This window comes from Miniopterus schreibersii, assembly GCF_964146895.1.
Source record: "Miniopterus schreibersii genome assembly, chromosome: 1".
NCBI lineage: Eukaryota > Metazoa > Chordata > Mammalia > Chiroptera > Miniopteridae > Miniopterus > Miniopterus schreibersii.
Genome location: NC_138101.1, coordinates 27,724,834 through 27,743,295, shown reverse-complemented (window position 1 = coordinate 27,743,295; position 18,462 = coordinate 27,724,834). Strand labels below are relative to the sequence as shown.

The following is an 18,462-nucleotide window of genomic DNA, read 5'->3' as shown; positions in this document are numbered from 1 at the left end:
CCTACTTTGAAGGTGATCGGTCTTAGATGATATAAGTGATTACCTACCTGCATATTCATAGAACCACTCTAAGCACCTCTTACTTGAAAAAGCTTCTTCCTCAGTCTTTATTCTAGTTGAATCATATTTTCTGTACATGCTAGAAATTGAGAAAGCAGTTTTAAGTTATTCAAAGTAGAGATTCTGATTTCTTTTAAAGTAGCAGATAAATTTTATTCATTTACCCAAACCACACATCTATTTAATCAGTATTTCAAGTACATTTTAAATATTTTACTTCCTGCATTTGGAAGCTTCAGCTTTTATAACTAGTTTTTAAACACAGTCACACCCAATAGAATTAAATGGCAAGCACTTAATATGGGTTTTTCTCTGACTAACAGATAATCAGAAGAACTGAATAGAACAGGTATTTTGATAGGCCCCCTTCTACCTCACTAGCCAGAACTAAGTGCAGAATCATAGTGAGATACACCAAGAAATGTCTACAGTGTTTTCTTCAATTGATGACCCTACAACTCACTCCTGTCTCTCATTAAGTTCTCCTGACTTGTGTGTCTTATGAGTCACACTGGGCACAGTCTAAGGAAGACCCTTGTCAATATTAGACACTTCAAGAGAACTTTAAGAAAATAAAAAGAAACCTCAAAATGTTCAAGCCTCCGGGGGGAAAAAAAGTGACGTGTATGGTTGATCACCTCATTGGATGGTTTCTTGATTAGGATAACCTTAAAAAGCTCAGGAGGGAGAAGTATAGAGAAACCCTGGCTTACGTCATTCTCTTACAATTCCATACTACTGTGGAAACAGCCAGCATAAGCTGAAGAACTAAACCAGGAAGCAGCCTCTTCCTGTAACACTGACCTTCAGCAAGAATTTCTTATTTCATAATGACCTGGGGCTGAGGACTGAAATATTCCCTACCTAGGAAGGGAAGGCAGTTTCTTTACAAATAGTAATTTGGATAGAAAACTTATTAGTATATACTTTTCTTACCCTTTATTTATATATAAATTGCCTAAATAGTTATAAACATAAACATTTATGAATATAATTTTCATTTACATAGTATAGAAAAAGCACATGTAATTCTTTTCTAATGAGCATTTATTCATAACCCACACATTCACCAGAATATCTGTATACACCTCTGATTAGAGATTCTGAGTTTCAATATCAAAAAAAGAACATGGCTATAGGGTGGTAAGATACTGAAACTGTAGACCACCAGTTTTATTTTCTTTGAAAAAGGTAGCCATAATACTGGAAACAAAGGTGGATACCGTCCGAGGGTTCAAACAGATAAGCTCCTATTCTGGGCCTCAACAGTTCTTTCTCAGCTCAAAGTCTTTAACTGTTTAATAATCTAGAGACCTTTATATAACACTGTAATGTCTGAACTGCTTAAACATGCTCTACATAAAAAAGGATAATGGAATACCATTTAGCCAGCAGAAGAAAAGAAAGATATGTGCTGTAACGTGGATGAACCTCAAAAAACATTAAGTGAAAGAAGCAACACACAAAAGATCACTTATATAAAATGATCAGAAAAGGCAAATCTGTAGAGCTAGAAAGCAGATTGATGGTTACCTGGAGTGCGGGATGGGGAACAGGGAGTGAATGTGAATGGGCTGGGCATCCAGAATCTCACTGGGGTGATGGAAATCTTCTAAAACTGGTTTGTAGTGATGGTTGTACAACTCTAACAACTTAGTTAAAATCACTGAATTTGTACACTTAAAATGGATGAAGAATCCGGCCAGTGTGGCTCAGTGGCTGAGCATTGACCTAGGATCCAGGAGATTGAGGTTTGATTCCCGGGCAGGGCACATGCCCGGGTTGTGAGCTCAATCCCCAGTTGGGGGCGTGCAGGAGGCAGCCGGTCAATGACTCTCTCATCATTGATGTTTCTCTCTCTCTCTCCCCCTCTCCCTTCCTCTCTCTAAAATCAATAAAGGTATATTTAAAAAAAAAAAAAAGAAAAAGGGGAAAAAAAAGGATGACCATTATACAATGTAAAAAGAGTTGTTTAAAAAAAAAAAAGACCAAGAATGAAGCTCAGATAATGCTATAGCTCCCTCCCCCTTGGGTGACCATGGAATACTATCAATAAAAGTACCTCACACCCTTCTGCAACTCCACTACCAGTTCTTAAACTGGCTTTATCATCTTAAATATAGGCTGTGGTGAAAAACTAATACACGCCATATATAGTCACAAAATGCTATGTGATTATTAGAATTTGACAATTCTCCCAATAATCACATCTATACCGCCAAGGGAGTATAAAGTAACCTGGCTTCGTAATGCTGAAAAGCACTGGTCTACACATTGCTAGTGATTATCTACTAACTCATTACTATCTGCTTTTAGATAATATTTTCTACTCATTTGGGATATGAACAGTGACATTATTTTCATATTTTCAGAGTCCATCGCCCTATCCCTCTGAGTTGTAGCATATTAAGTATCACAGCAAGAAAGAAACAGAAAAATCTCATCCAATCTCCTTGATTTGTAGATGTGAAAATTCAGGCCCACTAGTGAATTGACCTACAGATCTAGAATAAAGGGAGACGAAAAGAGGCAGAAAGGATTAAAACTGATGTTTGTTGATTGTTTTAAAAAAAAGAGAAGAAAAAAATAACTTATTAAAAATCAGGGTGAAACAATCAAGATGCCTAAAATAAACAGGTCCACCAGACCTTTGGAGTCACCAAATTAACAGTTCACTTGTCTGAAAGAGAAGTGGTTTAAACAAATTTTCTAACAAATCTGTTTCTAACAAATTCTCACTCTTCTGAGAATAAACCTCAGCTCAGCTAATACTCACACTGGCTTAAGAGCATTCAGTGCAGGCAGCTCTCTCTGGCCACTCAGCCCAGGTCCCCTGCAAAGGCAATTATGGGATTCCTGTGGAGTATTTAGTGAGAACACATACCAATCTTGTGGTCCTCAGCAGGCAGACACCAGGCCCATAAAAGGAAAGAAAGAAACTCTACACCAGTTTTGGTGGGTCAGTGGACTAAGATAAAACTTTAATTTCTAAGAACTCAAATTACCTAATATGTTTTTGTTTTATAAACCCACACATAAAATAAGTGACATGAAATAATTACACTTTGAAAGTCTGGCTGGCAGAAACAAAATAATGTTCCAGTTGTTATTTGTACACTTAGAAGACCCACAATGGATCAGGCAGAATTGTGCCTTTTTTACACCAATGTCATTAATTTTGACCTGTGTCATACCTATCATGTCTACTTTTCTTGGCAGATAAGTCATCTCCAGAGGCAGGTCTTCTCTTTTTCCTTGGTGGCATCACTTTACTGAAGCAGTCCGAAGAACTACAAGACCGCAGGCTTCCTACAAAACAAGGAGTCACAAGGCATAAGACTGAGGTATGCCACATGCCGACACTTCCAAAAATACACCCCGCCAAATCAGAAACTGTCACCGCCAGTACTGTAAAGGGTTTAGATGTTACCTGTAAATGCTATGAAGTGAAAAAAATGGCTTTTAGTTTCTCTTTGAGAAAATGTTATAGTCAAGAATAAACCTAGCAGTGACACAAGTTAATACTTTCCCCCAAATTACACCAGAAATAGAAGTTATCACAACTTCAATTTACTCTCCAAAAACACTAAGATAAATCACCTAGGCTTTCAGCTCCTCCTATATGTCAATGTTCCTTCAAAAGAACTGCACGGCTATCTTATGCATGCACTTCCCTCGGCAAGGCCAGTCTAGCCAGTCACTTCGAATCAAAACACAGGAGTGTCAATCCCGATATTCTTAAGCTTTAGGATATATCTGGTTTGGAATTTAAGAAAACAGGATTTGGATTTTGGGGGAAGAAGCCTGACATGATCTTGAGCAAAGTTTCCATAATAATTTTTAGTTTGTCCCTGCCACTGAAAAAGAATTTGCCACTTTCGTTCAGGATTTTCAGAAGCATACCCTTCATCTGGTAAAACATTAAAATGCAGTAACAACAGACGATAACAACATGAAACACTTACTGAGACCTTCCTGTGACTCAGGTTACATGTATTAACCTCTTAACCTCATAACAAGTTTATGAAAAAGGACCATCATTACTGCTTATGCAGATGAGAAAATGGATGCAGAGTTAGTTAGGTAGGTGGCAAAATTGGGAGTCAAACCCTGACAGTCTTGCTTCAGCCTGCCTTAAACCATTATAAATTACAAGACAATTAGAAGATAATTGAAATCCTTCATCTTAGCACAAGTATTAGCAGATATATTATGTCAATAACCCCAAATGACAGCAGGGCAGAGGTAATTATCTCGAGAGATGGAAAAACTGAGGCTCAGGCATCCGAATCACTGTCCAAGGTCTCAGAAGTGCTAAGTGGTGCATTCTGGACCACAAGTCTTACTCCTTCCACTGGTAGAGACCCTGGGCTCTCAGCGACCCAAGAGGACAAGAGCAAAGGGGTGCTGGGTATGAATGATCTGCAGTCAATGAATGAGTTCCCGGTCTTCACCTAACTACATGGCTTGGTCAATCGTTGACCTAGTCTTGGTCTCTGGTGCGTCACTGGAAGAATGAGAACTGTGGTATACAGGTACATCCATTCAACAGTTGCCAAGCACTGTGCTGACAGATGTGGGGGATATAAAGAAACATGTTTCAAGTGACATAATAGAGGTATGCCCGTGGTCTCTGGCTGGACCTCAGTGCTCAGTGGATCCTCACAACCCTACATTGTAGGAATCTGTTAGCATCCCCATTTTTACAATGAAGAAATTGAACCACAGAGACGAGATGGCAGATGGAAAGCAGTAGGAGAAGTCAAGGGTCAAACCCACGCAGCCCAGCAGCAAAGCCCAAGCTCTCCGTCACTACTTACTACCGCTGCCACTAGACCGTAAGGGCAGAGGCTGAGAAGCAGAGAGAACTAAGGACAGAGCCCTGGGAGTGTGGAAAAGCAAGGGGCCGGGAAAAGAAAGCAAAACCTGGGTAGGGAGAAAACCTAGGGGAGGGTAACGTCCTAGAAGCCAAAGGAGAAGAGAGTGTTTCAAGGAGGGAGTGGTCAGCTGCACACGGACATCGGCGCAGGAAGCAGTGACAGGACGCCTTGAATTTAGCAATCAAGTCCAGTAGCAATGGGCTGGTGATGGGGAGGCTAAACTGCAGTGAGCTGGGGAACATGGGAGGTGAGGGAGAACTACTGAACTGGACAACTCTTTCTAGAAAGCTGTTCAAAAGGCAGGGAAAGCGTTGTCAGGAGCTAACACAACCCTGGTAAGAGCAATGGTCAGGACTGGAACCTAAATCCCCATTTATACTTGGGCTCCCACCATTGTGGTAAGTTACCAGGCTAACATGCTTCAAGAAAATACCAGCCAAATGCACTATTCTATCATAAAACAAGACTATAGCCCGAATGGGGTGCCGGCCCAGTGCCGGGTCCTGGACAGCGCATGTGCCCGAGGACCGTGTCTGCCGCTTCAGCACACAAGCAGCCCCTCAGCCACCTGCCTGGGGGACCAACCAGGCCCTGCCCTTCCTGGGGGCAGGGAGTACAGGGTTCTTCCAAGACACAAGATGCCCCAATTTCTCTCCCCACAATAGCAAGAACTGGAGGAGAATGGGCCATAGAAAGTGCTGCCCATCACCAACAAGCACCTCACTCACCTTCCCTATGAAAGGGTGGCCCTGTTCACAAACAACACTAAAGCGTTCAAAAAGGTGCCAAGAGCTGCACAGTGACACAAGCATTTGCAGACTGCCACCATACAGGAATGCCTTGGGGTGGGGTTTGCAGATGGAAACGGACCCCCGCAGAGGTGAACAGCCTGCACCACAGCTGAGAAGTCAGTCTGCCTTAAGCCTCGAGGCGCGCTTCTCTGCCTTGGGTGTGCGCAGGGAAGGTGTTTTCTTCCTGCCCTGGTCAAGGTTTGGTTCTGAGCATCGGCTCTGGCAGGAGCCTCCACCAGTGTCTGCAGAACACAGAGGAAAACACACTCACCTCCTCGGCCGTGGAAGGTGAGCACTAAAGTGCTTTCACGGATATTCGCCAGTCAGGGCGAGTCCGCCGGCCCCTCCACCACCTGCGCGCTCGCGGAGACACGGCCGTAACGTCGGCCTCTCACCGCATCCGGCTTGTCAAGGGTCACCAGGTTCTTGGTAAACTCACACACCACGTTCACCAACCTTCTCAACCTTCTCTACTTCTCCTTAGTGATGAACACTTTACGTGAAAAAGTTTCACGAATCACCTTTTCTCACGTCTGTGTAAAACTTATTCAAAGTTTGACTCCCAAATTATCCCCAACTTGGCATTTTATTCTTTCATTTATTCAACATTTTTATCTCCTGGCTAAGGCCACTGCTTCTGCTCAGGTCACTGTACTCTAATGTTCAGCATGAGCGAGTGGCCACGTCGGGGCCATCTTTCGCAAGAATCAAGCGGTTACTTGTCAACACAAGAAACGATGTCTGTTCACCTCCCTGACGCCCACTGGCTTGCTGACCTCTGACCCCACCTCACAGGAAGGACGAGTCAAACTCAAACCCCACGGATGCTGCAAAGGACACAGCTCTTCCGGTAGAACCCTAGAAGCCACGACGACAGCGAAAAGTATCAGGCTACATAAAAAGCCATTTTTAATGCTGTGGAAAACTAATTTTACTTAAAATAATTTGCCAACATGAACCAACTCAACAAAATACACAGAGAAAACACAATTCAAGGCTTGTTTGTCCCAAACCTAACATGGCTCCAAGGATCCTACCTGAGCAAGGGTAACAACGAGGGTTTTTAAGTGCACTACAAAGGCACAACTTGGTTGGCAGGGCCCGTTTGGGTCACCTGTGCATACACAGCAGCTAACAAAGTATCTTAGTGCAGTAATAATAAGATACATGCACTGGGAGTCCTGCAGCAGACTCTCAATGTTTGTTGAATAAATGTTCCTAAAAGATGTGTAAATCAAATTCTGCTAAAAAAAAAAAAAAAAAAAGCCATACATTTCCCGAGATTTAAAACCCTTATGAATAAATAATACACTGTAACTTCAGACTTTTTTCCATTTCTCAGTAAAACAAACACTTGACTTTAAGTTTCTTGGCAGGTAGGATTTTTTTAAAACACATATTCTAGAATGTTTGCTTCTTAAAATAACTGTGATGTCTTTTTATAATAAGAATACTTAAATTTAAGCAAATATATTTTACAAATTTGTATTTATTTGTATAGTTTTGTTTGTTTTTAAATGTCCTTATTGTTAAATTTAAGGGAAAAGGAGAGAGAGAGATAGAAGCATCAATGATGAGAGAGTCATGGATCGGCTGCCTCCTGAGCGACCCCCACTAGGGATGGAGCCCGCAACCCGGGCCTGTGCCCTGACCAGAAATGGAACTGCAATCTCCTGGATCATAGGTGGATGCTCAACCGCTGAGCCACGCCAGCGGGGCTATTTGTAGAGTTTTAAATTCACACATTTTGTCTCAGAACCTTTATCACAATCTACTTCAATTAGACTATCTTTAAACTAAAAAAAATTTAGTAAGCAAATAATATAAACAAGCATGTTATGGAATGTTTATCTGCTTTAAAGAATGACCTATTTTAACCCTTTAAAGTATCTACTTGAGTACAATCTGATATTACAGGCGGAGGCAAAATATTAAGGTTGATGTTTCAAATAAAAGCAACTTTCTAACAAGCTTTAAGAAACCCAGAAATTCATGTGAAATGATCAGAGCTGCAAGTTTTCATTTTCTTACACTCACCAAGGAAAAGCAGTGATAAAGATTTTGGGGAGCTACCTTAAATCTCATAAGAAATGTTTGGCAGGAACATATGAAAGAGGAAAGCCTTTTATAATAATAACAAAAAGTGAGGAATAGGAGAATAATCATCTCAACCAGTAGTCCCAAACTATGATTCAGGCCCCTTACTATTATTATTGTGGTTGATCTTCCGGTGTTCAGTCTAACTATTTCTATATTAAATGAACAGTGAGTAAAAGCCCTCCCAACTCTCCCATGATTAGAAGCTCTTTCTTGATGCCTTCATATTTATATGATCCTTAGGAAGACAATTTTTTTATATTTTTTATCCAAGGGTTGTGATTTGAGTTCAGGTTTATTTCCTTTTGGTTTAGTGTTCAAAGAGAACAAAAAAATTGTTCTATTAACCGGCTATATTTTCAAATAAATCAGGTATTGAATGAATATAGCCATTCTCCCCACATTAAACAATTAGAAATACTGACAACATTGTTCAACAGATCTATCCTGATATTTGGTCCCAGAAAATCATTTTAAAAAGCAACTTGAGTTTACCTGAATCAGACCCAAGGCCCTTTAATGTCTACTACCCAGCTTGCTGTTTTTGTTTTGATAATGATTTAACTAAGCATGTTATTCTCAATAATGCTACCTAAGTAGGTGCTCCATTGCCTCTATTATTTTTAAATCTTTCCACTTGTGGGTCTCAAGTGAAAAAAAGTCCTGTTTAGGATTCATTTTCTGTAAAACACATAAAATCGTGTGCCCAATTTCTAATAAAAGGTCTATAAAATCAGAGAATTTTTCTGACTTTTCCAAACTTAGTATAAATTCATGTTCCAATACAAAAACCTTACTGTCTAATTCTTCATTTTGGTGACTTTGTTGTATCATGTAGCTTTGTTTCACTTAATAATATTTTACATGGTTCAATGTGCCACTTCAATACTTTTTAGATAGCTATTTCAACCTCACTTGTCACTGAACAATGTCACAAAGATGTAACAATTTGAGCTGATAAATAGGTTGCATTTTAAGACACCTTACCAGTACCTAATATTTTATTTCACTTTCTTGAACGGTCGTTGAACTACTTGCTTGCTTCAGTAAAACTACTAGTTTGTCTAAATGCACAATTTTTATCCCACTATTTAAGGCAAACAATTTTCCTTTCCTTTCTCTCTAAATAATATTGACATCTGTCATCTTTCTTCACCATTTTTTGCCTCCCTGGTATTTTTTACTTGCTCCCAGTATTTTGGGGAACTTCTCCAATATTAACTGTCTCTCTCTTACTTTTTTTCTTTTGGTGGTAGGAAGATTGAAAGCACCCAAGAAAAGTGGTGGAAACAGAGGAGGAAGATGCCGGCCTCTTTTGCACTTGGCGTTTGGCTCTTCCATACACAGTTGTTACAGCTATTGCTCAGACGATTGTTGGGAAAGAGATTCGAACAGGCATTACAGTGATTAACTGCCTCAGATTCCTAAACATTATACATTTTATGTTGCTTCATTTTTAAAGTATACTCTGTCAGGTATAATAATCACCAGTGATGCAATAACCAGATGTAGAAATGTTAATGAAATTGACAACTCTAAGAAATTACTAACACTAATTGACATTGACAGCACTTACGAGGTACCAGGCACTGCACCAGCATGTCACATACCAAACATCAGACATACCCACTATCCCCAGGAGTGAGAGAGGAGGCATGCGGCCAAACACACTTTCCACTTTCATTTTCCTTAGAGTTATTAAACTGCCACATTCAGATAAAATATTTAAATGTGAAATTACTAGAGTAACCATATTCTTTTTAATCCAAAGTTCAAAGTTAACTACATAATGTACAATATTCAGAACTTAGAGGTTTTATTACCTTAGCTAAGGGGAGGACAACCTAAAGGATTTACAAAAACAAAATTCAGTTTTAAAAATCCCCAAAACCACCCGGCCAGGCGTGGTTCAGCAGTTGAGCGTCGACCTTGGATCCAGGCGATCGGGGTTCGATTCCCGGTCAGGGCACATGCCCGGGTTGCAGGCTAGCCAATCAATGACTCTCGCATCATTGATGTTTCTATCTCTCTCTCCCTCTCCTTTCCTCTCTCTAAAATCAATAAAGATATATTTAAAAATAAAAATTAAAATTAAAAAATTAAAAAATTCCCAAAACCTACCAACATACTGTTGCAGAATAGGAAAGAAGTGTGCTTTTTTCTTAACTAGTAAAACTGGCCCTGAAAATTTTATTTCAGCATTATCAGTAGTTAAAAGTTAAACACACTTAAATGTGTACCAAGAGACATATTATGATATATCCATGAATTAGAAGATTATGCATTGTTTAAAAAATAAAGCAAATGCTTTACAAATGTGTTACTGTGAAAAGATCTCCAAGATATCCTGAGTGACAAAAACAAGAGGCACATACAGATGTACACTTATATTTGGGGGAAAATATGTATTATCATCATCACCATCACCATCTGGGAACAAATAAAAGAATGTAAGAGTTACCTGTGGAGAGTCAAATGTATAGTACTAGTGGGGATGAGACGGGAGCTGGGGTAATAAAATGCGACAGAAACCTTCATTTTTTGTTGTTGTTTTATACCTTTTTGACGCTTCTTTTAAAACCGTGCATACATTGCTTTTAAATATTAAGGAAGCTGCTTCTGACTGCCTTTCAACTGATTTATATTTACAAAAACAAAAAGATCGGCTATAGGGGGATCTGTGGCCTGGCCTTCTAGAACACTCCTGGCACAGACTCTGCCCCCTGGTCTCACTCCTTCCCCTGGCAGGAGCAGTGTCTGATCTAACTGGTGATCCAGGGAGAAGGAACTGAGTAGAGGGGCCCAGCCCCTTCTTGAACTCCCTTTCAGCTCAGCCTGCCAACAGAAGCTCAGGCCCTTCCACTGTCACAAGTGGGGGTTCAAGAGGGAACAGAGGGTGTGCTGTCCTGTGCTCATCTGGTTGTGGGGATGATTCAGTGTAAGGCTAGTATCTAATTCAGGTGAAATACTGAAAAGCCTCTGCATTTTTGCTACAGAACTAAGCTGTGTTTTCCAATGAACTTGTTACTTCAATCTCCATCTTGTTGTCTAATTTTCAACTGATTCTGAACCAATTTGGAGAGGTGGGCGGGGAGAATTCCAAATCCCAACAACCTCCAAGATACACCATTAAATGAAAAAAGAATGATGCTGTACAATATGTACAGTATGATCTCACCAATGCTAAAAACAAAACAAAACACTACTATAAAAATATATGCATGTATAAAAATATCTGAAAGAACAAACATTAACCTGGGAGAAGGCTGGGTTGGGAAACGTGAAAGGGGACTGTCACTTTTTACTCCTAAATTTACTTTCATGCTATTCAAAATTCTCCAACAAGCATGTATTCACATATTATTGAGATAATTTTCAAAAAAGTTAAAGTATATTTTAATTTGTGCTGGAAGTTTTAGCAACTATAGATCAAGTGCAAGTTTCTAAACTTTATGATTATCAACAGTTTAGAGAGGTGTTTCTCCAAGTGTGATCTCCAGACCACCTGCATCAGCATCTCCTAGAAGCTTGTCAAATATGCAAACACTGGGGCCCCACCCCAAACCTATAGGATCAGAAACACTGGGGGTGGAACCCAGCAATCTGTTTTAACAAGCCCAGCTAAGTGATTATAATGCTAACTAAAACCTGAGAACCACAGGGCTAGAGAATCACTTACAATAATCAAGTTTCAATTTTCCCATTCATAAATCCTCAGGACCTATACAACACACACACACACACACACACACACCCCACCTATGAAATCATTTTTCATCTCAATTCAATAAATATTTATGGAATATCTTTCAAATTGCATTACTGTAGTAACTTTTTAGTACAAACTAAAATACTTCAGTAGAGAAATGATATCTTGAAACCACTAGGGAGAATCTACATCCACTCTAAAGGGACAGAAGTATTCTCTCTGTCATAGCCAGAGCCCGGAACAGATTTCCAGCTGCGAAGGAACTGTAACATGGCTGCCTCATACACTCTGAAAAAATCCTCAACCAAGTAACAACTTGTTAATGGAATGTATTAAAATGCTGAGCATTCTCAGCTAGTATTTCTCCCTTGTAACTTTATATTAGGAAGTTTCTTTAAAATTGAGTAGTGTTAGTATTTAGATACCTGTTTGGTGATCGTCTTGGCCAACGTCTTCTGTTAGATTCTGCAAGAAATAAGTTCATTATTACCAAGAAATCACATACCATCCTAAGTTTTAAAGTTCAATATTTTCATAAGCAGCTGATATCTTAATATCTATAAACTAAACTTTTATCAACTACATTTAAAACAACTATTTAAACAGTTGGTAGTTTTGTCATTAAAAGATTGACTTACTAGCTTATTAAGGGTGTGGTAGATCTTATGAATATTTGCCAGTGTTGAGAGATGAGAATTCAGCTGAAAGTCTTTAAAAAAGAAAAAGAGGAAAATTCAGTGTCATTTATTTCCCAAACTGGAAAGACTATAAAAAAAAGAAAGCTCAGACTGATGATAAACAAATGTTTTGATGTAACTGAATAGTATCTTCATTAACTTGATACTTATTAAATAAAATACAACATGCAACTACTGACCTATCTCCAAGAAATAGTCTGAAAATAAAGTTAAATTCCTAACCAAATGTTAAAGTTGATGAAATTTTCATGTGAATTGTAAGGTAAAATGAAATACTTCAGTAGTGATCCAATCCTACCAACAATGAACCTGAACTTAATAGAAGAATATCAATAATGTTAGCAAATTAAACAAGTTACACAAATAGAAGGCAGATCTCAAATGAAACGTGTTCACTTTCTCTTTCCTTTTCTCTTCCTCAGAATTACTAGTAAAATATCAAGCTCCTCACAAGAAAATAATAGAAAAGCATATCAACTATTTGGCAGTTCTTACAGTATATTTATTTTATTGGCTCTACTACAACAGAGAGAGCAAAAGAGGAACCTAAGCTCCCCCACCCCCTTCCATTAGTCAAACACAGACAAATGATTCTGCAAACTGAGTTTGGTAGGCTGAGCCCTACAATGGAGTCTATAGTTACTTGTACTGCAATACTCAATGTCCCAAGGAACCAGAAACACAGAAGCAGAAATCACACTCAGAAAAACATGTCCAAAGCAAAGAATGCACCAGCTATTGAATCATCACCAATAGTTCAAGAATTACACATTAAATCAGACATGAGAAGAATTAGGTTGCTCCATCTTAGAATCCTGCACAACAGAACGCTTTCAGTTAAGCCATTAGGCTTTTGAATTTCTAATGTTGAATGATTTTTATAAGGTATGCTTGCATGCATAGTAGGCTATGTAAAAGTGAGTTAAAAGTCTGTAAGTAATCTCATTTGAATAAGCAGCAACAGATGTATTTTCACAAAATATCAGGATTTACGTTAGTTGCTTTTCTTCACTATCAAAAAGTTAGTCTTAAAAGCAACCTAGAAAAAAACCTGCAACTCTCCAACTTATGCCATCCTGATAGAAAAGAAAAAAAATCACTCTTCACTGGGATATTTATTTGGGGCATGTATCAGATGCCAAGAACAAACCCAAAGGGAAGACTACAATAAAAGTTGTCTGTGCAGGGGGACTGGATTCTCTGGGCAGCTGCTTTGAATCTGGAAAGCAAGCTGATTTCCCTGCCAGTATTTAGAAAGCTTTTCTTTCTTTTCTAAATCGTGGCAGGAATCCAGTTCTTGGCTGGCCTACAGGGCAGAGGGGCCAGCAGGCAGCAGAGTCCTGACATTCACACTCCACGGTCAGGAGCAGCAGGCCACACATGTACTCGTACACATGTACTGCTCCAGCCTACCTGGCCGCAGCCAAACACCTAACACCACGGCCACAGCCAATGGGAATGCTCCACGAGAGTTTTGGCTGAGAGACAACCACAGCAGGGCCTCAGGTTCTAAATGGGCCTCAAATATAGACAAGTGTTAATTGTTTGGCATCTAAATAGCTTAGCCATATTTAAAGTAAATGGTGGCATAATGTGGCACAGAACCTTTTCCATCTTAATTAGTGCATTGCACAGAGAAGGTTTAAAGTATCAGGAGTAAGTGCATGTCTGTATTATGTATGTGTGTGTATTTACTTATGTTTATATTTAATAAACATGGATAGTGATCTCTAAAGCTAGAAGCAACAGCTCTCTCATGACCTGCAAGAGGCAATGAAGAGCTTAACCACACAACACTCCCTCCCCCTGCATCTACTACTGAGCCAAAACCCCCCTTTTTGTTCTCTCAATTTAAAAACAGGAAGACAAATGATACATTCCATTATCATCTTGAAATTAAATCCTGAGTTAAACTCTTGGGCCCCCCAAAGAACAAAAACAAAAACAGAAAACTTAAGGATCTCGATTCTTTTTTTTTTTAACTGAGGCCTCAGAGGAGGGAGGGAGAAAGGGACTTACCGAAGATTACAGAGCAATGTGGCGTGCAGGCCCCCCATGCTATACTTTTTTCACCACCCTGATGTTAATTCAACTGTCAAAATTCACATAAAAGAATCTTAACAAGTTAAAATTGCTAAATCCTTCCACACACACACACACACACACACACACACACACACACACACACAGTTCCTGCCCAAATACCACTGTTCTTTAGTACCTCTCTCTGGAGTCTGACAGCTGGTTTGAATCTTAGGTCTACCAGTTACTTAACCTAAATTTCTATGTCATCACCTGGAAAATGAGGTTATAATGCCTAGATGTGGTAGACATTCATTACAATGCCTGGACCATAATAAGTGCTCAATAAAAAATATCGATTACCACTATATTTGCTTATACCATTTTCCATACCACACAGCTATCTAAAATGGTCTCTAATTTCCATAGGTCCAAAAAAACCCCACCTCAGAAACCCAAAAGTTGGTGCTCCCTCCCTCTGTGAATGAGGCACATGGCCTGGTACATCTCCACAGCCTATGATGGCATTGCTATATTTGTACACCATGTTCATGATAGTTGAAGATAATCTCGATATAGTGGGGCGGCGTTTAAAAGCAGGTTCTGTACACGAAGTTTCACTTTACAGGCAATGAGAATAACAAGATTCATTTCACAAATCACAAAATATATGACAGCAATTCTCCATTTCCATATCAGATGTTTACTACCATCACCACCTCACTGTCACTTCACACACACATACAAAAAGCAAAAAGCAAAGGAACCAACAACATAAAGAAATTGTCTTTAGTTTCATGAAAGTAAGAAGAAACTAAGGAGGAGACACAAATTTAAAGAAAAAAGACAAAAATCGCATTAAAAGATAAATTCACAAAGGTTAACACATTAAGTTTGTGGTTTATCTGTTCAGGGCTCAGAGCAAATAATAGACCCTAAAATCTAAAACAGATTTTACATCCTTAAGGAATAGATGTTAAGGGTAAAGAGCAAATGCTTTACAGAGAACATACTTGGGAAAGCACTAACTGACTCATAAAAATCTCTGGCTCACATTTCAATTTCAAAGGATAATGCTAGGTTAGTCAACTTTATTCCATGATCAAATGGCTCTCCACAGGAAAGCAGTGCCTGGATTTGACTCTCCTGTGTGACATGCAGACTCTATCTTCTGTATTAAAAGCAACAAATGACTCTGTAAAAAGGCACAGCCTGCTTGATAAATAGCTTGCTTAAATTATTGTCTGGGTATTTTTTAAAACATCCAACAAAAGCTGATTGGGCATAAAGTTTCTGGTGCTTGCTTGTTTATTTTTAATTGCTGTGACCTATATAACATGAAAAAAATGAATGCCACTGAGAGGTCAAAGTCCATTCCCCCATACTACCCACAACATACACAAAGATATAAATATTCAGAATGAAACAATTACGGGTAAGTTCAGACAATGACCATCAACCAAAAAAAATCAAATTTAAAAATTAACAGTCCTAATAGAAGTTTACTTCTATAAGAGGGTCAGAAACAATCTGAATGCATAAAAATCAAAAACTTTTCTTCATACCATAGTCACTTGTAAAGTACAGCTGGGAGGTGATCTCAATCATAACAGCAACAAAAAGCAGTAATACATGTAGAAATAAACTTAAATATGCAACATTCAAGTGAAGAAACAATGAAAGTTTACTGAAACACATTATATTCCTGAAATGGAAAGACCCAGTATTGTTAAACATATCTCCCTTTACTAAACTACAAATTAAATGTAATCAAATTCCTACTCTTTGTTCCTCCCAGTTCCCCACCCCAAGAAAGAGGTGGGGAAAGGGAGGCAGGCTGGTTCTAAAGTTCATCTGAAAGAACAAACATGCTAGACTTGCCAAGAAATGGTTGAGAAAGAATGAGGAAGAATTTGCCCTATCAGATATCAATACATAGGGTAAAGCAGAGGTTGGTAAACCCTCTGTAGAAGGTCAGATCATTAATATTCTGGACTTTTTGGGCTATATGATCTCGGTTGCAACTACATTGCCATTGGAGCTCAAAAGCAACCATAAACAATACATAAACAAATGAGTGTGGCTGTGTTCTAATAAAACTTTATAAAAAACTAGGTGGTGAACCAGATTTGGCCCATGGACTGTAGTTTGCCAATGCCTGATATAAAGGTACAGTAGTCAGTCCTATCCATGCTTTTGCTTCCTGTGGTTTCAGCTGACCAAAGTCAACCACAGTCCAAAAATATTAAATGGAAAATTCCAGAAATAAACAATTTAAAAGTTTTAAATTGTGTGCCATTCTGAATAGCGTGATGAAACCTCATGCGTGCCTAAATGTAAACCAACCCTTTGTCCAGTGTATCCACACTCTATAAGCTCATGACCTGTTAGTCACGTACCAAATGGACTGTTACGATACTGCAGTGCTTGTGTTTAAGTGATCCTTATTTTACTTAATAATAATGGCCCCAAAGCTCAAGAGTAGTGATGCTAGCAATTTGGATATAACAAAGAGAAGTTGTAAAGTGCTTCCTTTAAGTAAAAGGGTGTGTATGTATAGGAGAAAACATAGTGTGTGTGTGTGTATATATATATATATATATATATATATATATAATCTGCGGTTCAGGCATCCACTGAAGGTCTTAGAACATATCCCCCATGGATACAGGGAAGCACTGTATAGTAATTATAACAGGATGGTATATGTGCAAGAAGACAAACCAATGGAAGAGTGTTGATAAACATGTATGTGTGTATGTATGTACATATGTTTGTAGAAACACATATAATCAATACATGATAAAGTTGCATTTGAAATCATGGGTAAGAGATAATTATTCAGTAAGTACAGGGGCAACTCGCTAGCATGTGAGCAAATAAAAATTAATTTCAACTTCACCCAAAAGTTACTGATGGAAGGGCACAGCATTCAAGGCAAAAGGCAAGTCGTCGTCATGGACTCAGTGCTCTGCACACTCTGCCTCTACCCACCTACCCAGCCTCATCTCCTGCTCTCCTCCCCTCGCTCACGCTTCGCAGTCACAGCACCCTGCCTGCTGTTTTGCGAGCGCTCTAAGCGCACTCCTACTCAGGGAACTGCAAGGCCAGGCTGCCTCTGCCTTGGGCCCTACTCCCTCTAACAGTAACGGGCCTTGCGCTTGCCCTAGTACTTCATCAGCCTGTCGCTTACAGATCACCTACTTCGGAAGCCCTGCCACAGCCAACAGGGCTCCTTCACTCTATCGCCTACCCTGCTTGACTTCTCTTTGTGGCACTGGTACTGCCTGATACTATGTCATACATCTGTCATCTTCCTCTCCCATTAGAATGTAAGCTTCATGAACTGCTGTATCCCTAGTACCTAAGACTATTCATACTTGGCATATACTAAGTGCTCAATGAATACTCAGTGAATAAACGGATTCAGACACAAAGCCACCAAGACCTAAATTCAATACGTTCAGAACATTTCAGTGCACCCACACAATTAGATCTTCCACTGTGAGCAGCATGGTGATAGAGGAGACTCTAGAGGAAGGGGAAGGTCAGGAAAAAAGACTGAATCCTGCTTTAGAGTTTAGATTTCATCTCCTAAATATTTCCAACTGGGCCAACATATGATATGCAAATGTAACAGATACACATGGCACATTCAAGCAGCATCAATTCTACTCAATGGTAATTCATCTACAAGAGTTTTACATGAAAACAAAAGCAGAATTATGGCACTAGACTTTGAAGAAATTTCACCACACTGAGTTAGGCTCCCAGGACCCTGAGGGTACCTAATTCACTGAACCTCTGCCAGAGCAGAAGGCTGGGAAGAAGTCTGAGAAGCACTGGGTGCCATGCAAGTTGTTCAAATTAGGAGTTTTTTAGGAAGCTCATTCTATGGCAAATGTGTGGCAGAGGTGATGGGTGGCCTGGATTTAGAATGGCCTTTCATGAAGACTATTGGAAGTGAGATGGGAAATGATTAAGGCCTTAAGTTAGATAGTGGCAGTAAAAATAGAAATCCTAAGTACAGTGAGACTACGGAATGCCCACATTTAACTCACACAAATTCAACTTTATTCACTTGGCCAAAAAAAAGGGGAGGAAGGGAGAGAGACAGGCAACATGAATCCCATAGTCACTTAGTTTCCACATGCCAATCACATGTACACATCTCACAACACTGTATGAGTCTAGTATTTAAAGAT

The 18,462-nt window shown here is 39.3% G+C and overlaps 1 protein-coding gene across 1 annotated transcript in view; it reads right to left on the bottom strand.

Moving 5' to 3' along the window:
- The window catches only part of DCUN1D4 (defective in cullin neddylation 1 domain containing 4), a gene marked incomplete at its 5' end in the record, with an annotated part of 64,004 nt that overhangs the window by 30,807 nt on the left and 14,735 nt on the right, over nt 1-18,462 (bottom strand). The window contains 4 exon segments of the mRNA XM_081142463.1: nt 48-139; nt 3,255-3,369; nt 11,963-12,002; nt 12,176-12,246. Of these exon segments, the coding sequence (XP_080998589.1) occupies nt 48-139; nt 3,255-3,369; nt 11,963-12,002; nt 12,176-12,246 (318 nt within the window).